The sequence below is a fragment of the Candoia aspera genome, chromosome 4 (assembly GCF_035149785.1).
Source record: "Candoia aspera isolate rCanAsp1 chromosome 4, rCanAsp1.hap2, whole genome shotgun sequence".
In the NCBI taxonomy this organism is placed as follows: Eukaryota; Metazoa; Chordata; class Lepidosauria; order Squamata; family Boidae; genus Candoia; species Candoia aspera.
In genome coordinates this window covers 107,543,190-107,570,077 of record NC_086156.1, presented here as the reverse complement: position 1 = coordinate 107,570,077, position 26,888 = coordinate 107,543,190, and the positions used below count along the sequence as shown (strand labels likewise).

At 37.2% G+C, this 26,888-nt stretch overlaps 1 protein-coding gene across 1 annotated transcript; it reads right to left on the bottom strand.

The window, feature by feature from the left end:
• Window positions 1–8,059: 8,059 nt before the first annotated feature.
• On the bottom strand, window positions 8,060–21,088 carry LOC134496955 (vomeronasal type-2 receptor 26-like). Its single transcript, XM_063302670.1, has 4 exons — window positions 20,886–21,088; window positions 18,892–19,183; window positions 9,373–9,499; window positions 8,060–8,970 (listed from the first exon to the last, which is right to left on the bottom strand). Exons 1-4 carry the CDS (start codon window positions 21,086–21,088, stop codon window positions 8,060–8,062), a joined length of 1,533 nt encoding a protein of 510 aa, XP_063158740.1.
• Between the last annotated feature and the right edge of the window lie 5,800 nt (window positions 21,089–26,888).

Below are 26,888 nucleotides of genomic sequence, written 5' to 3'. Positions count from 1 at the left end.
TGTCTCTGATTTACAGTACTTCTCCTGATAGCTGATTCATGTCTTTTTTTTAATAAAAATCTTTATTAATTTATTTAAATAAACATAGAATTACATACAAACAATAATATCTTATCATACAAAAAAGAAAAGAAGAGAGAAGAAAAAGAAAAAAGAGGAATTGAGAGAGGAAAAAAATAAAAAAAAATAAAAAATAAACATAAATAAATAAATAAATAAAAATAAAAATAAAAAAGGGGGGATAAGATGAAAAATAAATAAATAAATAGATAGATAGATAGATAGATAGAAAGATCAGGGTTTCCGACTTTCTAGATGGTACAGCTTAGTACCACTAGTGTGTTATATTTTTCCTTAATTATCTAAATTGCCTTCATTAATTCTAATAAAAAAATAAACAATTAAGTAATTTGCTATTTATATACTATATATTCATATTAACTTTTTGAGTCCATTCCACATATTTGAAAAAAAGGTGTCCAGTCCTTTTGAAAATCTTCCATATTTTTATCATTTAGTTGGTGTGTTAGTTTTGCCATTTGCTCCAAGTTTAGGGATTTAAATATCCATTCCTCCACAGATGGGATTAATTCTTCTTTCCACTTTGCAGCGTGGAGAATTCGGGCCAAAGTGATCAAATACAATAAAAGTTTTCCATAGTTTTTTTTCCCAAATCTTTGTTCATAAAGCCCAATAAATAGAGTTCCCGTAATTTATCAATATTAACTGCCAGCATTTTACAAATTATATTATGTATAGATGACCATTTTTTCCCCGCTTTTTTACAGGTCCACCACATATGGTATAAAGTTCCAATTTCTTTTTTACATTTCCAACAGACATTTGACATATTTCGAAACATTTTCCATAATTTTTCAGGGGTGGTATACCACATGTACATCATTTTATAAAAAAAATCTTTTAAATTATAATTTAATGTACATTTTAATCCCTTAATCCACATTCTTTCCCAAACATGGTATTCAATATTGTATCCAAATTTTTTCTCCCATTTTTCATACATTGCTTAATTTGTACATTTAGTATGCTCATTTGTAATAATATTTTATATATTTTAGAGATCGTGTGGTCATTATTAGCATAGATTTGTTCATCCCACCAAGATAGTTTTTTTTTTGTAAATTCGTAACTTTTGGCATCTATTTTAAATTGTTCTTTTAATTGAATATATGTAAACCAATGACATAAATATCCTTCATTTTCCAGTTCTTCTCTTGTTTTCATTGTAAATTTGGTTCCTTCAAATTTTATGAAATCCGAATATTTTAGCCACTTATAGTTTCCTATTATTTCTCACCTTACAAAAGCTTCTTGTGGGGAAATCCATAGTGGTATTGTCGATGTTAGAGTAGATTTACATTTTCCCCAAATTTTGAGAATAGACGATCAAATACAATGATTGTTAAATGTTTTATTTACTTTCAATTTCTTATACCATAAAAAGCCATGCCATCCAAATTTTAAATCATGCTCTTCTAAATTTAGTAATGTATGATCTTGTAGGGTGATCCATTCTTTTAACCATAATAAACCACATGCCTCATAATATAGCCTGAAATCGGGAAGACCCAAGCCACCTCTTTCCTTATTTTCTTGTAGTAATTTGAATTTAATTCTTGGTCCTTTCCCTTGCCAAATAAATTTTAAAATATCTTTTTGCCATAATTTAAAAGTGTTATCAGTTATAAATATTGGAATAGTTTGAAATAAAAATAGCATCTTCGACAGAATATTCATCTTAATTGCAGAGATTCGTCCCATAAGTGATAAATTTATTTTTTTCCCACCTCAATAAATCTTGTTTAATTTCCTTCCATATTTTAACATAATTATTTTGGAACAAATCACTAGTATTGGTTGAAATCTCTATCCCTAGATATCTAACTTTTTTGACACTATTAAATCCTGATTTAATTTCTAATACATTCTGATTTTTTTGTGGCATATTTAAATTTATCATCTTCGTTTTTTGATGATAAATTTATTTTAAAACCAGCTAATTCTCCATATTCTTGTAGTGTCTTTAATAAGTAATCAATTGATATTAACGGGTTTTGTAAAATAATAACTAAATCATCCGCAAAGGCTCTTAATTTATATGTTATTTGTTTAATCTTTATCCCTTCAATTTGATGATCCTTTCTGATAGCTTCTGTTAGAACCTCCGATACCAGTATACATAATAGGAGATAGCGGACAGCCTTGCCTTGTTCCTTTTTCTATTTGACATTCTTGTGTTTTCTCTTCATTGATCACAATTCTGGCTTTTTGAAATGGATAAATTTGATTTTATTGCTTTTAAAAATATATCACCCAAATCCATCAATTCTAAAGTCTTAAACATAAAATTCCAATTTAGGTTGTCAAAAGCTTTTTCAGCATCTAAAAATAACAACATAATCTGTTTTTCATTATGAAATTGAGCATACTCTATTATATTTAAAACCGTCCTTATATTGGTTTTTTTATGTTTCTTTGGGGTAAAAAAAACATTAGGTCATAATTAATTATTTCTTGAAGTATTGTTTTTAGTCTTTCAGTTAAAATTAAAGTAAATATTTTATAGTCATTGTTTAATAACTAAATAGGTCTATAATTTTTGCATAGTGACGGGTCTTGTTTTTCTTTTGCGATTAGTATGATATTTGCCTCTGACCAAGATTTTGGTATTGGATTTCCTAACAGAATCGCATTCAATAAATCTTTAAGTGGTAACAACATTTGATCTTGAAAATATTTATAATAACCTGCTGAAAATCCGTCTGGACCTGGAACTTTGCCTATTTTCAATTTTCTAATTGCCTCTATAATTCCCTGGGTTGTGATGGGATTATTATTAATGCTTTTTTGTCTTTAGTTAATTTCTTTAAATTTTGTTTTAATAAATAGTTCTCAATGTTATCAGTTGAAATTTCTTGTTTCTTATATAAATTTGTAAATAAATTATGAAATGCCTTTTTATTTTTTTCATTGTCAACTAATTCTTTCCTATTTTCTCGAATTTTAGTAATATTTTTCCCTTTTCTTTTCTTAATTTATATGCTAGCCATTTTCCAGCTTTATTAGCATATTCAAAATTTCTTTGTTTAATATATCTCAATATTCTTTCAATTTCATCTGTTGTCAGTTTTTTTTAGTTGCTGCTGTAAAATTTTTATTTGGTGGTTTATACCTTCATCTGATGGTCTTATTTGAAGATTTTTTTCTTTTATCTTAATTTGATCAAGAACGGTTTGAATTTTTTGTTGTGTTTTCCTCTTTAAGCAACTATTTAAATACATAAAATATCCTCTCATATATGCCTTGCTAGTATCCCATACTGTCCCAATACTCACTTCATTATTTAAATTCCATTCAAAGAATTCTTTCAATTTCTTTTGGCAATCTTCTACAAGTTTGATATTTCTCAACAAAGTTTCATTTAATCTCCACCTATAACTTTTTGGGTGGAGTTTTATAGCCAATTGAACTGGATTATGGTCTGAGAAGGATTGGGGGAGAATTGCTACATTTAAAATTTTATTTGCCAAATTTTTAGATACCCATATCATATCAATCCTGGAGAACAATTTGAATCTGTCTGAATAAAATGTGTAATCTCTAGCCGTACCGTTTTTATATCTCCAGGCATCTACAATAGCCAAATTGTCTGACATATCAAAAAAAGATTGGGGCAATTTTCCTTGATTTTTTTTAAATTTGTTGTTCAGATTTTCTGTCAATAATTGGTAAGTTAACTCCGTTCCAATCTTCCATCATAATCCAATTGTTATAAGATAATTTGGAAAGTTCATTTAATAAATTTTGATAGGATTTATTCTGATTATCATTAGGGGCATATACTCCAACCAATATTGCTTAGGAGTTTTGTAATTCTAATTCTATTATTAAATATCTCTCATTTTTATCAACACTTATTAATTTAGGATTTAGATGGGGTTTTACATATATTGCAATTCCATTTTTTTTTCATTTGCTGCTATAAATTCATTTCCTAATTTGTTATTTACCAGATATTTACTATCTTTTTTTGCAATATGAGTTTCTTGAAGACATATTATATCTTGTTTTAATTTGTATAAATAGTGAAATACTTTTTTTCCTTTTAGCTGGGGTGTTGGCTCCATTATATTCCAGGAAAGGCATTTTAATTTACTCATTGGAAAGGAATATTGCAAATTCTTTAGAACTTGAAGCTAGTTCCTCTGCACTTTGTTCCTCTGTATTTAAGCGTTTCATTTTACTTTCTTTACTTTTTGGCCTTTCCGTTCTATCTGTTTCTGATTCTAAATCTTTTTTATATTTTCTGAGAAATTCCTAAGCCTTAAAAATAGTATTCAATTTATATCTTTGTGGTTGGAATGTGACATTCACTCCTTCCAATACTTCCCACCTAAAGGGGATTTTATTTCGTTTAAGGACTTCAGTGAGAAAGAAATAATCTCTTCTTTTTTTTAATATTCTCAGTGGTATGCCTTTCAATATCATAATCTCCTCTCCTTCAATATTAATTTTCTTCCCCCAGGAGGCCTGTATTATCAAATCTTTGGTCTTCTTCCTCGCAAATTCAATTATTATATCTCTTGCTTTCCGATTAATTTTTGCATATTTCGAATTAACTCTAAATATTTTTCCTATATCTTCTTCTAGCCTTTCTTCCTCCCATTCAATTAAACTTGAAAGCATTTGCACCACTATTTCTCTTATTTCTGCCTCTTTTTTTTCAGGTACACCTCAAAGTCTAACACAATGTATTTTTTCTTTTAACTCTAACATCGGTCTAATTCTATATCATTTTCTACTTCTAATTTCTCCACTCTTTCTCTTACCTCTTGAATATCTGCTTTTATTCTTTTGTCCATAGTCTCTAACTTATGATATAACCTTTTTTTCAAAGCCATCTATTTTCTCCTCTAATAGTTGCGTTACATTCTGAGTAATATTTTGAATTGTTTTTTGCGTAAAATCTTCAAACATATCTTTCTACCATTCTCCTTCCCCAGTTTCTGAGCCTCTCCTGTTCTGTCTCCTTGTGTTCATTTTGTCCTTATAAAAATATTTATTTACCTATCTTAATCACTACACCTAATGTTATATTTATCTATATAAAGCAGTGTATAATATTTATATCCAAACATACCGAGCATATAATTCAAGATAATCTTATAAACATCTGCAATATAGTCCAATACGGTGTTAGAAATTAATTAATTAATTCAGTTCCTTTTAAGTGAGGACTGGCAGTAAATTTTTTTGGTCTCCAAAGTATAGGAAAAAAATTCTTTTTTTCCTCCCTCCACTTAGAAATTTTCTTCCTTTTCACTTTTGTAGTCAAAAGTTGTTGTTTCTTTTACTAGAGATGAAGGGGGCTGCAGAATTGCCTAGATAGCTAGGCTACTCATGCAGGCTCTACAGATGTACCTCCAGGCTTCCTGGCTGCTTTGTTGTTGCGGCAAAAGTGAAATATTGAAATAGAGAGCAAAGCTTTCGCCTGCCGCTCCGAAGCCGCTGGAGTCTTTCGTCGGCAGCGCTCCTTTTCTCATGCTGCCTACGAGGTCTCCCCGTCTCTCTCCGACTCCACAGAACTCTCATCTTCCATGTGGTAGATATCAATTTTTCCGAGCTGTTACAAGGCTCGACCAGCCGCCATACTCCTTCAACAGAACCCCCCCCTTGAACCTTTCCACTTTTGAGCAGATAATAGTCTTACTGCAGTTATCATATATATAAATAAAGTCCCATGACTGTTTTCTAGTTGCCTGTCCATTTGTCCCAAAAGAAAAGTCTCTAGTTTCAGCTGTATTTTAACCTTTAAAGTCTTCTGGAGTAATGTATTTGTGTCCACATTTTTTTAGCCTTTTTACATGTCCACAAAACATGATAAAATGTACCTTGGTGTTGTTTGCATTTCCAGCAAAGTTTCAAAGTATCTTTATATAGTCTAGACAGTTTCTCTGGTGACAAATACCAAGAATACATCATTTTATAAAAACAACCTCTTTACATTTAGAACATAATAATAAATTCAATCCTTTCAACCACATATTTCCCTATTGATCCATTTGTATATTATAGCCATTTTTTTAGCCCATTCTTTCACTTGTTCTTCTGTCTCATATTTCAACAAAAGTTTATACATTTTAGCAATAACATGGTCATCATTAGTACATAAATCTATTTAAAACTCAGTCTTAATTTGTTCAAAACTAAAAAAAAAAATCTTTCATCTACCTTAAACCTTTCTCATAATTCTACATACCATTGGCATGCATATACTTCTATTATCAACTTTTCTCTTGATTTCATTTTAAAATCCCCTTGATTTATAATTATCCTCCATGTACCTTTGTGGGAAGAAGAGGACTGGCTCTCCAATGAAGTGGGAAAGATTATGAGCTAGTATTGCAACACCTATGAAGTTGCATGAAGGGAGTATAGACTAGCAATGTTGACTTTAGGTGTGGGACAAACCCTGGAGCATGGAGAAGACATGATCGATGCATCTATGTGCGAGGCATGTGGAGAAGCTGGAGTCAAGCACTGGGTGTGCCTGGGCATTCAGTTATGCATAGGCCTGCTCTTTTGCCTATGACTCTCATGATCAGGGATGGGATTGGAAAAAACAGGCTGAACACCAATAGGATGACCCTGAATATGATATAGTAATTTGAGTATTGAAGTCATTTTTCTCAAAGCTGCCACTGCTTAGCATGTTAATCTATTCTCAGAATCATTTCACTAAAGAGGGAGAGAGAAAAGGAAAATGAAAAAAAAAAAAAAAACTATTTCAGAGAAATAGGTGGTTTGTTGTATTTATTCTGTTTATTAGAGTTGGAGTAGATATCTCTGGTGGGTCATATTTTGTTTCTGACAATTTGGTTAAGGGACTAAAGTAGGGGATATTGTGAAGTCTGTGGAGCAGTCAGAAAGGATAAGAAGATCCCCATCACTTGCTACAGCTTCATTCTGAACCAGTTCCAGTTTCTGAGTGGTCTTCAGTAAATATACTGTATCTTCACTGAAACAATATCATAGTATTATATTTCTTCTTTCTTGCCTTTCATTAATTGCTTATTACTTTCAGTTTGGAGTAGCTGGGGAAAATTTGGCAAGTTCTAAACTAGGCCAATTTTTGCACTTGCAGTATGTTTAAACTCAAGTGGGGAATGTCAGTTATCCTAGCATAAATATAATTCTCTCGTTTATCAAACTCACATAACATATATCAAATGCTTAATGTTGAGTTCACCATTTGAGTAACATTACTATGGTCTTCCAAAAGAATCTGGGCACATAAATATCATAGGATGGAAAAAGAAGAAGAAGGAAGAAGTATTTGGCCCTCATCATATTTACCATTTTCCTCCATGTACCTTTGTGAGAAGATGAGGACTGACTCTCAAATCAAGTAAAGAAAGATTGTGAGCTGGTGTTTCAACACCTATGAAGTTGCATGAAGGGAGAATAAACTGGCAATGTTGACTTTAGGTGTGGGATAAACCCTGGAACATGGAGAAGACATGGTCAGTGCATCTATGTGCAAGGCATGTAGAGAAGCTGGAGTCAAGCACTGTGTGTGCCGGGATCTTCAGTTATCTATAAGCCTACTCCTTTGCCCATGACTCTCATGACTGGGAATGGTTTGGGAAAACAAAGGAATGACCAGGAATATGACATAGTAATTTGAGAATTGAGGTCATGTTTCTCAAAGCTGCTACAGTTCAGGGTGTATTCTGAAAATTATTCTACTGAAAAAAAGAGAGAGAGAAGGAAGGAAAATGAAAATAACTATTTCAGAGGAATAGGTGGTTAATCATATCTATTCTGTTTATTAGAGTTGGGGTAAATATCTCTGGTGGGTCATAAGTTGTTTGTGCAAATTCATTTAGGTTCCAAGTCAGGGGAACTTGGTAAGTGCTTGGAGCAATCAGCAGGGATAAGCAGATTCCCATGACTGGCCACGGGTTCATTCTGAACCAGTTCCAGATTCTGAGTGGTCTTCAGTGAATGTATCTTGCACTGAAACAATATCATAGTATTATAGTTCTTCTTTCTTGCCTTTCATTAATTGCTTTTTATTATTCAGGTCAGGCCTTAATAGAATAACAAAGCATTTGGGGAAAAAGATGCAGCCCAGTAACCCTGCACTAGAAGATAGTATGGAAAAGATCTCCACAGCCACCATGTATTTCCCCTTGGTGCTCAAATATGTGGGGAAAAAGGACAACCAGACACTGCAAAAACACAACAGGCTGAAGAAGATAAACTTGGTCTCATTAAAACTGTCCGGTAAATGCCGTCCTTCGAAAGCCACACTGAAACCAACAATGGCAAGGAAAATAAGGTAAAGCAAGACACAGTAAAACATGAGAGGGGAACCTTCGTTGCATCCCAGGATGATTTCATCTGCAACAAAATTCAAATCAGCATCTGGGTATGGGGGAGAGGTTACAAGCCATACAGTGCAAAGAACAACTTGAATGAAGGAGCAGGAAACAACACTGTAATTATCTAATCCTTTTCCCAGCCATCTCTTCACCTTGGATCCTGGCACTGAAGCCATGAAAGCTAAAATCACAATGATGGTTTTGGCCAATACACAAGAAATGGCCACCGAGAAGACAATCCCAAAAGCAGGTTGTCGCAAAAGGCAAGTCACCTTTTCAGGCTGTCCAATGAATAATAAAGTGCCAAGGAATGAGAGCAGAAGGGAGACAAGGAGAAGGTAGGTGATGTTCCGGTTGTTGGCCTTGACGATGGGGGTGTCCTGGTATTTGATGAAGATCCCAAGTACCACAGTAGCCATGCAAGCAAGGACAATTGCTGTAGTGGCCAAACTGGTCCCTAATGGGTCTTCATAAGACAGGAAAACTATATGTTTTGGAAGGCACGAGTCATGGTTGTTGTTTGGATACTGTTCTTCTGGGCATGGGAAACAATCATCCATGTCTGCAAAAAAAAATGCTATTATTACAACATAGAAGATTCTGCATTAATCAAGACATGGATAACATTAACTGAAGTAAGAAATTTAGCAGACAGGGCCATGGTTAATATTTCAATGGGAGGCTGCTGGGCAGTTATAGAAGTATTAGCTAGCCTGAATGCACTAATAACCACTTCTGTAATGCAGTCAACATTCCTTGGACCTCTAACTGTTTCATGGCTGAGATGTAAAGTGTGCTTGTTTCTCCTGTCTCTGGGAAGGTCATTAGAAGCGGATGGGACTTTTTGCTTTTTTCACTCATCTAAACTTTTATCTTCCATACATAACTGGAAAATGTTGTCCTGGATACTCTTCCACCATCATTTGCATGGACTGGTTGATTCTTTAAAGATAACACACCTTACCTTTATGATTTGTAATCCTCCCTTCTGGACAAGGAAGGCACTCATAGCAGCAATACGGCTTTCCTTCTATTTTGGCTCTACTTGAACCTGAGTGACAATTGTCATTACAGATAGAACGAGGCCTTTTCTGAATGGAAGAGATGAAGAAGATGAAGAATCGGTTTGGCCTTCGCAGCTAAGACACACATTCCATGGAAGAATTGCTCTTACTGAAACACAGATACAAAATGGCTGGTTTGCTCTTTTATATGCATTGTTTGAAGGCATCAGAATGAGACATTGTGCACCTTTGTCAACCATGATGGCATTGGTCCTTACAAATAGGGAATAAAGAAGTATCATGGACCTTCCCAGCAGAAATTTAGTAGTCTGTGTAAAATACCTCCATGGCTTTGCTTAAGTTATTCTCTTCTTATAACTGAATAAAAAAAGTATTAATATTTTGGTGCAAGAATGTTAGGCTATTTTTTACTCTGAAGTGCTGTCCACTGATATCTAATCTGCTCTCATTTTCATTGTTTTTGCTTTCTAATATATGTCATAGAAGAATGGAATGGAATTTTACTCAAGCAATACATTACTACTTTTTTCATTGCCAAATGTACTGAGTTACGTTCAAACACTGCACTTCTCAAATACTGTCAGTTATTTTGATGATCCCTATGACTGAGTGATTATTACACTCAAGCAATGAGTTAGAGACTTAGAAGGCTTATTCATTTGCCCTACTCAAATGAATTTTAAGCAGCGAAGCTCTGTTCTTTAGACAGTAAGGTATTTGAATCAAATAACTGTTCCCATACTCCAGAAAATACAAAGAGCATATTTTAATACACTTCACAGCCTTCTCATCAGTGCTGTTTAACATCAAAAAGGCATCAAGCAAGTCTGCATAGTGACTGTAGTACTTTAACTTCATGGTGGGCCATCACCATAACTTGGACTTTCACTCTCCAAAACTTGCTGGAAGACACATTTCTCTTCTACCCTTTGCAGCAATACTATCCAGAATGCCTATTGACCTTACAAGAACGGTGAGGATCCTAGCACAAAGTTGCAAGGAAGATAAGCTGGAACCCAATGATGAAAGAATGCAAGTCAGGGCATTTCCCCAAAGATTCCCCAAATATTACAGGTTTCCTTTTTCAAATACCTGAGGGTAATGCTTCATTATGCCAGCAATAGGAAAGCCCATGGGGACCACATTGCTGCAAATGCACAGAGAAGTCCAACTTTCATCTTCAAATATCTGAACACAAGATATTATATACCTGCAACTCTCAAACTTTGTAAAGTCAAGCCATTAGCGCAACTTCCTTGTGGTGGCCAGTTCGGTCCCTGCTCTAATGTTGCACCACTAGAGTTTGTACATTCCAAAAATTTAAGAGCAGCCCTTCAGGTCCCTAATTGTGTCTCTAATGTCACTTTCTGATGATTTAGTTTGTCTTTTGCCCTGGTCTTGCCCCACTAACTCTAAGGGATGGTGTCTAATCTAGGTATAAACAGGCCATAGTGACCCAAATCTCATCCTTGGACCTATCTCCAGGTCTTCGACTTAGCATGAATTATGCTGAGGCCAACGCACTTATCAAAAAGCATGTAACAGTGTAGAGAGCAAGGAAAGTGACCTTGATAATAAACAAACAAACAAACAAACAAAAACCCATCAGAAACTGTTGCATCAGCAAAGAGGGCTGAAATATTCTTTAAGTCCTGAGAAGCAAGATCATATCTGTAAGCAGCTCAGGCAAAGGCCTCCCTGAATCATTGGGATATAAGAAGTTGGGGAGAAGTATCACAGTAAAATTTGCAAGATTCTGTTCTTATAGCCTTTCTCTGTAAAGTAGAGTTCTAGTCTTCCTCTGGAGTAGCTTTTCTGGTCTGGTCTACTGAGTACAGCTGACAAAGAGATGGAGAGTATCAGTCCAACCTAGCCAGTGCTCCAAAAGTTCTTTCCAATGAATCCATTAGGTCCTCTGCCTCCCTATAACATATCTTAGTAAGCATTTAGTAACAGACTCAACCATACTTTCAACTGGGAAACTGTGAACATCTTAAACCAAGCCAAATCCAAAAACACTAGAGAATTCCTGGAAGTTTGGCACTCAGACAAAGCAGCCATCAACAGACACACAGAGGGAAACAACATTTACATACTATTCAAAAGATACCATAGACAAGCCAAAAGGCCAGAACACTTCCTCCCCAACAAGGAACAACCAGATATGCAAAGATTAACACCAGGATTAACACCAGATGAACAATCAAACAGTACAATATAACTTAACTCAGCCAATCAACCAAGCAGCAAACAACAGCCCAATCAAGGAACTCCCAGGGAGAGAACAACACCTCCATCAACACAAGCAGGACACACCATGGTAAATAAACAGAGAGCAAGTCCCACTCCCTCTCTGACGATGTTGCCTAGTCTGGCAATGAAATGTCTGCAAGAAAACAGCAAGGCTCAGAGAGCACCAAGGACTCCACAGTTCAACCCTGAGCTACAAATATTCACTTTGATTAAGCTGGAAGTCCCTTTGCATAGAAGGGCCTTTACTCTGACACAAAGCCAGGCCCTCCCTCAGCCATCCTTGTCGATCAATACAGGAAGAATCCCTGCCTGGAGCAGAAATGCCTTTGCAACTCTGGACACATGAGTTTCTCCAGTGCTCATGCTATGGACACATTAGCTGTAGTCTTATCCTACCATTAGTTATGAAATATCCAGGGCCCATGGGACAATTTTATACTTACCTGTAGTTTTTACATATTAACCCTGCCACAAGTGTTGCCAGGCTCTGTGCAGCATTGCCTAAAATTCATCAGATGATGACTTCTGGCTTGTATTGGGGACTCAACACCATGAAATAAACTCAATGTGCTCCTAATTTACAGTATTAAATATTTTATTTGAGAAGATAACCCACCCTTCTTCCATCCCTCCCTCCCTCCCTTTCTTCCTTTTCTTCCTTTGGATTTTGTGGTCACCCAGCTCCACAAGCACCCTGGGAGGCTTACAGGAATTAAAAGTACACAATTCAAGAAAGAAGACCACCCAGACAAAACCACATAAGTAACATTGAAAAACAGTGAACAGAGCCAGGTATTAAACTTCCAGAACACTTAAAGAATGGGAGCGGCACTTATCAAGGGCTTCATCAGGTGTGCTTCTTTGGTCCGGCAAGATGCCATTTAACTGAGGTCGTTCGAAGTGCCCCCACTCTGCCGAAGTGTACCAGATGGGCACCTGGAGGCAGATGTTTCCCCCAGTAACCAGGCCCTATGCCATGAAGGGCTTTATAGCTGACTTCCAGCAGCTTGAAATGCACGCAGAAGCCAATGTGCAGCCAATACAGCTCATACAGCAGTGCTGAAAGATGGGCATATCAAGTAGCACCCACTAGTGCCCAATGGAAGTTCCACACACAGCACCTTGTTGTATTCAAATTGTGAGGTGCCAAGGGCATGAGTGGCCATCTGAAGGGCTTCCCAGTTGAGAAATGGGTGCAACGGATGCCCAGGGTGAACTTCTGCAAAGGCCCTCCTGGCCATAGTTGCTACTTGCTCTTCAACCAGTTGGAGGCCCAGAGTTGCACACTAGTCTCAAATGGGGAGGTGCAACCCCTTCCAAAAGCAAAGGTGAAAATCTCCCAAATGCAGGAGGCCCAAACAGCCATGGCCACTCAGTCCTGTCAGGATTAAGCCACAGTCTCTTCCACCCTATCCAAAGCCAAACAGCCTGCAGCAAACAGACACCTTCACCTGCACAACACAGGGTTGAGATGTACAATTTGGTATCATCAGCATACAAAGGATGCTGGACCCTGAACTGATGCATGACTTCACCCAGTGGTTTCATGTAGATGTTAAACAGGAGGGGTGAGAGTGTCGGGCTCTGAGGCATCCCTCCTCTTAGAGTCTGCAGGTACAACCTCTTCCCTCCTATCAACACTGATTGGGACAAGCAAGATCAAACCACTCTTCCCAAAACCTAAAGAGCAGAAACAGACTGTACGTGTTCATAGAAGAGCAAGGAGCCACATTTTAAACTTTCAAAATGGGGATTGAGCTACCTCCAAATCTATACAAAATATATACCTGGTTAAATCTTCTGGGCCATACAACGGAATCCTCATTAATGTTGAGTGATTTGGAAGAGTAAGAAGTTGGGTCTACCCATCCAACTTTGACTTTTGTGAATGTGTTGTTTGAGTGTGTCACCCAGTTGAAAATATCAAATCCAGCCACTATATGTCCTTTGTCATCAAAGGAAATGTTTTCTCCAGCACTGTTTTTAAAGGAAGTACTTCTCATAAACTTGTGCAGCTAAATTGGGGAGAAGATGGAGAGAAAATGATGCCATGAGATACCCATCATAATAGTCCTGTTGAAATCTGTGGGTAATTATCTACTGCAGGGTTCCCCAAAGTAGTCAATATCAACCCTCAAGGTTGATGGGACTATCCATTGTTGTTGTTGTTGTTCCTATTTTATCGATTGATTATATACCATCAAGTTATTTTCAACTCCTAGTGACCACATAGATACGTTTTCTTCATGACAATCTATCCCTATTAAAGTAGTATTTATTAAATTATTTTTATCTAATAAATGTTTCTGGGTTGATGAACAATCTGAAACTTCATCATGTTCAAACTGAACTCTGCATGATGATCTGAAGAGTTTGAGAACCCCTGACCTAGAGGAAAAAAAAAAAACATTCTGCAGAGACAAAACAGTAAACATGACCAGGTGGATTTATTCCAGTTCAGAGAAGGAGAAGCAATATGTGGAACAGGAGGGGGAGGGGGAGGAGCAGGAGCAGGAGCAGGAGGAGGAGGATGGAGGGGAAGGGGAAGGGGAAGGGGAAGGGGAAGGGGAAGGGGAAGGGGAAGGGGAAGGGGAAGGGGAAGGGGAAGGGGAAGGAGGAGACAACACTTGAGCTGTTCAGGCAGTGTGATGACACCAACCAAGATGCTTGGGGACACAGTTGGGAAAGTAGATGCTTTAATGTAGCAGAAGTTGTTCTGTTTAGTTAGAAACCATGCTACTAAAATTGGCAGGGGCAATTGGTGAAGAAACAATGCTGAGTCAGAAATGCAACTCTAGTTCATTTTATTGTTTCTACCATTAAACAGAATCTTGCCAGACTAAAGGTTCCTTAACTGAGCTAAAGAGATAAATACTCTTGGGAATCTAGGGTGGTGCTAGTCTAACTTTCTTCCTCGCGCCCCCCGCCCCCACTCTCTAAGCTATGGAAGTTGTGGGAAAGTTTATCTGCCCAGAATGCTGTCCCTACTCCCTCATCTCCTAGCTCCATCACAAAAAAAACATGCCATTTTGCATCAGATTAAGATGCTGCAAAGTTTACAGGACAATATTGTTGAAAGTATTAACAATATAGAAGCTAAGTCATAAAACAGAAAAAAAATGCCTCTCAAGCTGTAATTTTTACATTAACAAAAAATGTGTAGAAGGAAAAGGAAAAAAAAGGAAATGTTTGACATAGAAATATTGAATGTTGGTATTTTACATATTCCATCTATTAACTTTCCAAATGTACTTATCAATACTCAGAATATATGCATGTAAAAACAAAAGGAAAAAAAGAAAACCTTAATCTTTCTTCGTGATAAGGAACTCCACAGATCAATTATGAAATGGTTTTCTCAATACAAAGTATATACTAAATTGTTTACAAGCCATCTAAACGAGATTACAAGTACAATTATTCACTTAGATCAATCTCGTTTTATTCCAAATTGAAATATATCTACCTCTATTGGGAAATTAGTAGATATTATGCAAATTAGTAAACATAATCAATTTTCACTAACCATATATTCTTTAGATGTGTTTAAAGACTGATTTTCTTGAAGTACAAGTTTTAGAACAAATATTAAACACATTTAAATTCCAGACTGGCTTTTGTAATACGATTGAGCATATTTATGGACCTACCAAAAACCAGGTAAGACTTAACAGTTATGATTCAGATCCTATTAGAGTTTTAAGAACTACCAAGCAGGGTAGCCTCTTATCACCTTTATTACTCAACTGAGCTATAGCAGTGCTGGCAATAGCACTTAGATCCAACAATCAGATTTACAGGATACATTTGGGTGACAAGGCATATCTTTTAAATCTATCTGCAGATGATACGGTTCTGACTTTCTCAAATGCTTCCCATTCAGCTAACTATATTAAGGAGTAAGAGGAATCTGCTGAGGTGTCAGGATTAGATTTAGGGTTCCAATAGTATATGAATCTTTAAAGAATTCAGGCATCACTATCATTAAAATATTAATATGTTTGATTAATAATCATATACTAACATGGAAGAAATTAAGCAGGGAAATGAAAAACTGGTTTTCAAAACATTTCCACATTTTAGGGTGAATTCCAATGGTAAAAGTTAAAATCTGTTCATGGCTCAATGTTCTATTTCAATGCCTCCCAGTGGAAATTCCACAACCGGCTTTAAGACATTGGAAAGAAAGAAAGAAGGAAGGAAGGAAGGAAGGAAGGAAGGAAGGAAGGAAGGAAGGAAGGAAGGAAGGAAGGAAGGAAGGAAGGAAGGAAGGAAGGAAAGAAAGAAAGCTTTTTCTTTCATGCAAAAAACATGAGAACAAATAAAAGAATTTTATATAAATCTCTGAAACAGGGACGTCGGGGCATGCCCAATCTGATTATATGTAATCAAGCAGCACAGTTAGGGCAACTGGTTCCATTCCTTATTGAAAGCTAAACAATGGATCCAAATTGAAACTACGTGAGAGCCAAATAATTTTATAAATCAATGTTTTGTTTTGTTTTTCCACCCAAAATATTGTAGAAGAAAACAGATTGAAAATGTTTTCCTTAAAAGGACCTTTCAAGTTTGGAGGAGTAAATACATAGCTCTGATAAAGGATACTTCTACTTTAACTACTTTAATAACATACAGTATATAGATCAGGATAATCTTTATGGTTTTGGATAAAATGAATATTTTTAGATAATACACTCTTTATAAACTAAAAGATTTTTGTAGTAACAAGGAACCTCTCAATAAAGATCAGACTGAGCAACTGATAGGTTATAAGTTACCAGGGTTCTCTTGGTATCAACTTAAATCTCTTTTGGGCAATCGAGAGAGTAGAGTTTCATCAACATAATCTTATACCAATTTTGAGAATTTAATTTCACTACTTAGAACAACCAAAAGGAACAATGTCAAAAATGTATAGATTATTATTACATTTAGAAATAGGGGATCCATCCCAAGGTTTAAAGGAAGGTTGGAATACTGATCTTGGAAATTCCATTCAGGAGACAAATTGGCAGATATTATGGAAACCAGAAAGGTTCTCCTCAACTTCAATGCAAGAACTGCAGTGGAAAGTTATACATCGCTGGCACTTGACTCCAGTCAGAATGACACATATATATCAATATTATTCTTCTAAATATTAGAGAGATTGTCAAAAAAAAAAAAGTCATTTGTGGTGGTCGTATAGTAAATACTTTTTTGGCATAATTATTTTTGGGGAAATAAGTACCATCAATAAACAAAAGACTGAACGTTCCCCAGCTTTAGGCTTACTGCATTGATTTAAATGACCAAACCTCAAGCTTAAAAATAACGAACTCACCATCTATTAATTTCAGTAGCTGAAATAATAACTGCCCAACACTGGAGAATTTGAGATAACATAACAATTGAAATGGGAATTAACAAGGCCTCTTCAATTGCCACATTAGAAAAAAATCACAGGTGAAGGTAAAATAATGAGTCATCAGAGGCAGGGACCACAATTTTATCAAATTTGGATGGACTTTATGGTTTATCTTAACAGCAGTAGACAAAATATGGTAATACATATATGGAAAACCCATACATGTACAATATGTTTACATTTTCTTAGTCTTTTTTGTATTTTCTATAGCTTTGTTTTCTGTATGCATCTTGGATTTATATTGATTTAACTACTTGATAATCTTTGTTAATCATAGTTCAATTAAAACAATAAAAAACAGAGAAAGAGATAGAGGTGGTTTTCTTTTAGATTTGACTTACATCTCCTTCCTGGCACTTACATTGGATAACCACTGGCCATAATTGTCTACTATGGCCACCTGGTGTAATGTCTATTCTCAACAAAGTAAAAGCATTCTATATGTGTACACATGGTACCTGCCATGGCTGTCCATGTAGTCCTTCTTGTCTTATCTCTTTCATCTTCACTCTCTGTTTTGACTTGGATGAAGTTATCATATGCAAAGCATACGCCATAATGTAAACTGCATTGTAGATACTGTAACTGTGTCCAGACATGCTTGTGTCAAACAGGGTCCCAGGTAGAGTCTCCAACTTTTCCTCCCCTGTGCAGATCTTCTTGTCTCTCTCTTCCAGAGTGGAATTTGAGAAATCACAATTAAATACATCTTTCCAGAAAATTCTGATAAAGCCATCCTTATTTTCTGAAGCAGGATTTATTTCCTTCAAAAATTCCTGGAACCCTCTAGGATAGTTTGTGTGAATTGTGAATGATAGAGCACCATGGAGGAAATGTATGTCCCAATCTCTTTGAAATCTAGGAGATGCAAAATCCATCTGGGCTGTCATAATCCACACCCGGCTCTCAACTGTTATATTATAAAATTGTGCAAAGTGGAAAATTAATCTTAAGACACTAATAGTATGTATTTCGCCTTGTATAATAACAGTATTGGCTGTACTTCCTGTGACAATACTTGATGTTCCAGACCATTCCATTGCTGTTTCAACAATATCACCTGAAAAAGACATTTTGGGCATTGTTTCTAAGAAGTCCACACAGATACCCTGTTGAGAATAGATGGGAAGTATATTCTGCTGAAATATTTCTCCATGTTCATCATTATATGAAACTACACCAATCCAGGTCCACTTGAAATGCAGCAGCAACTCAAGAATCCCCATATACTGATGGGTCCCATCTGGAAACATCTGGTGGAAGAAATCTTCTTTGGTTTTGTCATTTATTATTGGAGATGAGCCATACAGGATCTTAGGATAGAAATATATGGGAGAAGGTGAGGCATCATAACCATCAATTTATAGTAGATTCAACTGAAAGATCACTCACTGGAAAAAGGTTTTCTCTCCATTCCTTTTATGTTGCATTTTGCTGAACTTTTAGATATTTCCTATTATAAAGGAGAGTAAAAGCAAATATTCCTTCTGCAAAAATCTTTCTTGAATACTAATATGGCGAGAAGTTTCAAAGTCTTTCAATGAAGTCTGTTAAGCAAATGAATGAGCATGTATTGAAGTAGGGATGGCTCGACAGAGAATGATCTTATTCTGTATAAACATGTAATTCTAACCCTTCACATACAAACATAGATTAAGCAACCACTAAGTCAGTTCCTCAGAAACAAGAAGTCACAAAGCTTAATAAAGAGTTGTCCATTTTCTAACAATGATGCAGAGAACTTTATTTAAACTTAAGGAAACTTGTAGTTCCTCAACTTTCTATGCATACAACTTACCTGTGGAACTTTATAGGTGCTCAGGATGTTTGTCATGTGGAGGCAGACTTGGGAATTTGGTCCCCCAATGACTCCCACAATGTTATCATGAATACCACATTTGTAGTTAGGGATGAATTTGTCCTTTGTGGATAGAAGTTCCATAGAGGCAATGTAGGTCCATCTTGCAAAAAAATGGCTATTTAAAATGTGGAAGCCCAAAGTGAAATTGGGTAAGAGTTGGTTATTCTCATTGATTTCCCTCACAGCAAATGCCAAGGCCAGGATGTGCTGGTAATTCTGAGTGAACATCCTATATGAAAAGAAAGTGTTTCAAGTTAGGTCTTTTTTTCTATATGGTAATGCTCATTCTCTCTAGACATAGTACTAAGAAAAGCTTATCCATTGAAAACAAGGCACTTCAAGTCAACAGTTTTGGAAATTATGAAGAGATTTTCACACAGAAAGCTAGATTTCAGAAAGTATTTCATTTCATTCCCATTCTTTCATTTAAAAAAATATATATAAAAAATATACCATATTTAGAGATATTACTGTGGCACCTGCTAAACATGAAAACTTTCTGATGTCTTTCACTGTTGGAAGCTTTTAACAATAGAACTGCCTCATTTGCTGTAGAAAATTTACGTGATGAAGGGCAGTATCGTATAATGGTTGCCTGTTCTAAAACACCATCAGACTCATGAGTGTGAATTCAAAGATATCTGATTTATTAAAGAATAGTATGCAGGATCACAGAGAAAGCTGAGAATGATGAAAGCACGCCAAATGCAAACTAAAAACCCTTGGTGTAAATGAGATCCCTCCCCCCATAGAACCTTCCCAAGTTCACAATCCCAGGTGCTCCTAACGGTTTCTGATGGTCTGCGGGAAAAGTCCTTGAGCAGAGAACATAACCCAAACACATTCCATTGTACTGATTTCACATACAGAGCTCGGTACAAGGTCTCACAGAAGCTCCCTCCCAAACAGAAACGCGTGTCAGCGCCATGGCATGTGAAATGTCACAATTCATTGAATCAGTGGACATGACATATGGTGTACTTGTGCTTCCATTAGATAAAGGATGTGGATGACTGTTTTACTTTCACGGTCCTATCATCTCTCTCAAAATCTACAGCTTCTGTATTTTTTTAAGCTTCAATTTAATCCACTTAATTTAACAAAGTGTGCAGCTACTGTTACCAATATGAGATTGAGATTTCTAGTGAAAGCCGGCTGGGTGACCTTCAGCCAGTCCCTCTCTCTTAGCCCAAGAGCCAATCAGGTGTGGTATGAGAGTTCTAGTCCTGCCTTAGGCATGAAAGCCGGCTGGGTGACCTTGGGCCAGTCCCTCTCTCTCAGCCCAAGAGCCAATCAGGCGGGGTATGAGAGTTCTAGTCCCGCCTTAGGCATGAAAGCCGGCTGGGTGACCTTGGGCCAGTCCCTCCCTCTCAGCCCAAGAGCCAATCAGGTGTGGTATAAGAGCTCTAGTCCTGCGTTAGGCATGAAAGCCAACTGGGTGACCTTGGGCCAGTCACTCTCTCTCAGCCCAACTCACCTCCCAGGGTTGCTGTTGTGGAGAAAATAGGAGGAGGAAGGAGTGCTGGGTATATTCACCACCTTGAGTTATTTATAAAAATAATAAAGGTGGGATATAAAATAAAGGCGTCAATTAATTAAATAAATAAATGGGGACTACATATTTGATTTATCCCTGACACACCTATAGATTACCCCTATTTCAGATTTGCACCGCTACATAACTAGAGATCCTTCCGTCCCTGAGCATTTTGAGAAGTACTCCATCGAAGTTTAAGAAATGAAATTCAGCAGATAAAGACATAAGCATACACTTGAATTGTGTAAAAGGTTGAAAAGATTCCTTATAATATTCTGTTTCCTTCCCCCCTCTCCCTCCAAATTGTAGACTTAGGTAAAGCACATAAATAATTGGAGAAATTTATTTGGTCAAACATAACATGCATTTTGTATGTAAAAACTAAAGTACTTACACAAGGTCATCAAAGTGTTCTTCAGAAGGCTGCTTCTGAAAGCTGATTGGACTGGAAAAAATGTAGATCTGAGAGAAAATGCCTGCAATGATGAAATTGCCTTGCTGGTAATACTTGTGGAGAATAGAAGGAGGTTCACCAATAGGACACTTAGCAGTAGAATCCTTACCCGAGGCATGAGGCAGAGCCCCTGTAGCTATCATTAGTGCCGCAAATAACACCACTCTGTCTGACCGTATTCCTGCCTTTCTCCAAATTGTCTGCTCCCTCATTCACATTTAAATATTGCTGATTCAAAAGATGACACTCACCTGATCTAAAGCCAGATCAATATTGCAATACTGCAAAATTGACTGCCAGTGATCACAGTGGGGTAACTCTGCCTGTCTCTATAATCCACCGTGTGTGAGACATGAAATGTTAGTACAGCTGTTAAATTACCTTTTGCCCATAGGGAATAGTCATGGGGCCAGGAGGCGATAGCATTAATTATGGTTATTTCGTAATTATGGTGGGATGGAGGGACAATGACCTGAAAACACAGTAACCTCACTGATAATGTTGTCTCAAGATTTCTGCGGTTGTACCTCTGCTTTAGAAACCTTAGTAGCCAAATTCTTTGAAATCCAAATCATCTCTATTCTTGAAAAGGATCTATGTCTTCCAGAAAAGCAGGTGTACTCGCTTGGAATTGGCAATTTTCTGTCTCATATATCAACTAGCCCTAAATTGTCCATCAAATCAAAGACATTGCTGGTAATTCGCCTTGAGTGATTTCAATATTTTTCCCAGAAGTTCCATACAGTTGTGGGGAGATCACTCCATTCCCATCCCCCATCAAACACCAACTTTTGTAAGAGAAACCTATTAGTCTTTCCATAAGTCCTTTATAGGACAATACATTATCTTAATTTGGGGCATAAATTCCCAATATCAGAGTCTTTTTTAAATAAAGCTTTATTATTTTTTTAAAAAATATAATTAAAATACAACATACAGAATATAGATCATACAGATTACAAGTCTAAAAAGAAACAAGAAAAACTAAGACAGGGCAAAATTGGATAGAAAAACATAAAAGGCAGGTAGAAAAGAAACACATCCAGTTACAGTATTTTCTCTTATCAGTGCTGTCAGTTTAGCCATTTGCGCCAGTTCCATTAACTTAATCGTCCAATCCTCCTCCTAGGGAATTTGTCCCTGACTTCCACCCCAAAATATCTGCCATGCTCATTTACCCTTCCCACTGCTCTCCTCCTCTCCTTCCTTTGCAGTTTGCTCTTCTTTGGCCAACCTGACCAAGTGAAATGTCTCATGCGACAAACTGCTTTTGGCATCATCTTCTCTGTAGCTCTTTCTTGTATTTTGGGGAAAACAACCATTGTTGTTCTGGCTTTCATGGCCACCAAGCCAGGCTCCAAGATGAGGAAATGGGTGGGGAAAAGGCTGGCCAACGCTATTGTGCTTTCTTGCTCCCTGGCACAATTCACCATTTGTATAGAGTGGCTGGCACTTTCTCCCCCATTCCCAGATTCTGACAAGCACTCCATGGCTGAAGAAATTGTCCTGAAATGTAATGAAGGTTCAACCACTATGTTTTATTTTGTCCTTGTCTTTATGGGATTCTTGACTGCTGTCAGCTTCATGGTGGCTTTCCTAGCTAGAAATTTACCTGACAGTTTCAACAAAGCCAAGTTTATCACCTTCAGCATGTTGGTCTTTTGCAGTGTCTTGGTATCATTTGTTCCCACCTACCTGAGTACGAAGGGGAAATACATGGTGGCAGTGGAGATCTTCTCCATTTGGGCTTCAGCAGCTGGATTACTGGGCTGCATCTTTTCTCCCAAATTGTACATCATTATTCTGAGACCTGATTTGAACAAGAAGGAGCAACTAATAAAGAAATGAAACAGATTTTTGTGCCAGACCCCTTGAATGAAGCCAAATTCATTATTTCAGCATCTTTTATATTTTCCCCCAGTTTGGTGGTTCGGCATTCTTCTCTCTGTTGGCACACGAAAGTGACATACAAGGCAGTAGCTCTGATGATCTCTTCCAAGTTCACTTCAGAATTTAGAGAGCTGCTCTGCAGTTTTTCTTTGAAATGTGAGATAATGATTCTGATCCCTAATCAGAATGTCAGAGAATAGCTAATCAAGAAGATATGAATATACGTTTCGGGGGAATAAATGTCAACATGAAAAGATTCATGTCCTGCAGCCCATCAGTGTCATAACAACCCTACCAAAAAGAAAGAAAAACCCTCTTCTGTATCACCCATAACAGTGAAAGCATCTTTGTATTGTTTCTCCTCTTTTTTTTGTTTTTTGATATGGTGTTAGAAAAAAAATAGGGGTTACATGAGTGCCTTAACTCTCTTTTAAAGTCCTCCCATTATTCTCCATAATCATTTTTTTAAAGTAACAGAAAATCCACATTGATATCCGTGCCCCAGTTCTGAAAATTTGAGAGGCACTTTGCTGTAGTGGGTACAGTGCTGGGCTGGGAACTGGGAAACGATGGGTTCCAGTCCTCCTTTAGGCATGAAAGGCTAGCTGATATGTTGTTGTGGACCTGAAGCAAGAAGTTGGGAAAAGAAGATGGTGCTTGAGAAATGCTTCTCAGTTTCCCTGATGTAATTCACCTTATTCATTATGACAACTGCCCCACCTTTGTCGGCTAGCTTAATTTTGATCTCACTGTTATTCTTGATCCCGAATGTGTTGTAGAGAATGTTAATCAAAGGCACTCTGAGCATGAGTATGTGCTGGCAGAAGACCCCAAATAAAGAAAGAATTGGCTTCCCACTGATCAGAATACAACAGAAAGGGAAAGATGGGTATCATTCAATGTGTGAAGATATTACAGACACATTCTTTGAAATGCAACAGAACAGCTTTGATATATGAGAGGTACCAGTTCTCTACTTTTCATTTTAATCAGATATCCCTCTACTGTACTCTAGAAGGTGGGAGATAAATAAGGAACCACAGCAAACACATCCTTGAACATACTATTTCAGCTAAGGACATACATTCTATGGGCATTTAATAATCGAAAACCTATTGGCACAATTATAGGAATTCCATATGTAAAGGAGCTACCAGAGAAATACATCTAAAGATTTGTACATGCAAAGGCATGTTTAACAGATCCCAGGAACATAGAGGAGCAACCATGACTGTTACAAAAGAGATTCCTTAGTACAGGGAAAGGGGGAGGGTCAAAAATGGAACTCATAGTATCTCTGCCTGAATTACACTAGGAATAGGTTGATCTATAAAATAGCTTTGAATCTTTTCCCCTTATTTCACTAACGACAAAGGTCATTCCAGAAATCCTAGTGATTCTTCTTTCCTGAATTGCTTACTTTGACAGCTGGGCAATATGCCATATAATGGCCATATAGGTCAAGATCTTCTCTGACTTGGAAAAGCAGGATAGCTTCTGTGAGCTTCTGTCAGCACAGTGTCAGGATTCAGGTACCAGGCAGTTACTTGAGACTGATTCCATCACTTATCCGCCAGAGAAGGTGTAAGAGAAATCAGTCAACTATCACAAATGGAAACCATCCTGAGGACATTTTGAGAAATTTGGAGAGCCAAACAGATACACAGCGCTCAGCTATTTGAGAAAAAAAGTGTCAACAGCTTAATTGAGTACCCATTATTAGAAAAAAAATTGCACAAATCTCAGATTCATGCTCTAGTGTAGGTGAGTCTTATGTGCTTCCAGTACCTCAGTGCTTCAACTGCAGAATGGCTGAGTAACCTTCATGACACCTAGACTCCTGGACTGGTCTAGTGTGTACTTAGTCATGCTCCAACTCAGTTTTGGAATAATTTCTGTCTGGAGAGACCTTTCCTTACGAGCTGCTGGATTCTGGGTGCTCTGGCACATGATGGCTCTCTGCCTGCCTTAACTGCTGCCAGAGTAATTTTTGTTTATTGCTCATTCAGTCAAATCTGACTCTCCATGACTTCATGGACCAGCCCACACCAGAACATCCTGTCGGTCATTGCCACCCCAAGCTCCCCAAAGGGTGAGTCCATCACCTCTAGAATATCATTCGTACATCTGGCAATTCTCGCTCCATGAATTGCTGAAGTCTTCTGTTGTTGTTTATTTTTTCAGTCACTTCCGACTCTTCCTGACTTCATGGACCAGCCCACGCCAATGAGCACTGTTGGTCGTCAACACCCCCAGGTCCCCCAAGGACTGCCCTCCTTAGCATTCCAGTCCCCTGTGATGAAAATAACATCTCTTTTAGGCTTGTTGTCCAGTAGGTGTTGCAGATCCTCATAGATATGATCTACTTCAGCTTCTTCGGCATCTGTGGTTGGGGCGTATATTTGGATCACTGTGATGTTAGATGGCTTGCCCTGAATTCGAATTGAGATCATTCTATCATTTTTTGGATTGTATCTGAGCACTACTTTAGACACTTTACTATTAATTATGAAGGCTACTCCATTTCTTCTGTAGTCCTGTTGTCCACAGTAGTAGATCGGGTAGTCATCTGATGTGAAGTGGCCCATTCCAGTCCATTTCAGTTCACTGACACCCAGATTTTTTATCTTTAATCTTGACATCTCCCCAATAACCACATCAAAGTTGCCCTGGCTCATAGATCTTACGTTCAGGTTCCAATGGTGTGTTGATCCTTAGAAGATCGGATTCGCCATTCACCACCAGCACCGTCGGCTGCTAGACGTCCTTTCGTCTTTGAGCTAGCTGCGTCATCAGGTCTGGGGCTAGTTGAACTCATCCTCTGTTCCTCCCCAGTAGCATTTTGACCATCTTCCAACCTGGGGGTCTCATCTTCCAATGGTATACCGACATAACTCTGGGTGTACTGATCCATTTAGTTTTCACAGCAAGAATACTGAGGTGGGTTGCCATTACCTTCCCCCGGGATCACATTTAGTCTGAACTCTCTGTCATGACCTTCCTGTCTTGGGTGGCCCTTCATGCTTTAGCTCATGGCATCATTGAGGTGCTCAAGCTCCAGCACCATGACAAGGTAACAATCCTTTGCTGAAGTTTTCTTATGTTACAAAATGATTTAATGCATTTTGCAATTGTCTAACAATGCCACACTTATCATTAAATGTACAATTTAATCAAAATTTTGTTCATTAATCATTAATATTGACATGATTTTTTTCTTATCATTAAAGGTTAAAGATATCTGAATTATCATAGGGTTAAGCATTTCTAGTTAATGCTGTATCAATACCACTGTACCCAATAAAATAATTCAGTATTTTTTTAATCTTATAATGCAATAAAACAGTTAAAACAAAACAGGCTCCCTTACAGTTTTATATTAATTCTACTGATTATTATTGATATTATTATTATGAGCAGACATTATTTTTTTATCACCAGACTCGACCCATACAGTTCTTAGTGGTATGGGGATACCAAGTCATCTTGTTTGCCTCCTGAGGAATCTGTATAATGACCATGTAGCAACAGTAAGAACAGACCACGGAACAACGGACTGGTTTAAGATTGGGAAAGGAGTATGGCAGGGCTGTATACTCTCACCCTACCTATTCACCTGTATGCAGAACACATCATGCGACAACCTGGGCTTGAGGAATCCAAGGCTGGAGTTAAAATCTCTGGAAGAAACATTAACAATCTCAGATATGCAGATGATACCACTTTGATGCCTGAAAGTGAAGAGGAACTGAGGAGCCTTATGATGAAGGTGAAAGAAGAAAGTGCAAAAGCTGGTTTGCAGCTAAACCTCAAAAAAACCAAGATTATGGCAACCAGCTTGATTGATAACTGGCAAATAGAGGGAGAAAATGTAGAAGCAGTGAAATACTTTGTATTCCTAGGTGCAAAGATTACTGCCGATGCTGACTGCAGCCAGGAAATCAGAAGACGCTTAATCCTTGGAAGAACAGCAATGACCAATCTCGATAAAATAGTTAAGAGCAGAGACATCACACTGAGAACAAAGGCCCGCATAGTTAAAGCAATGGTGTT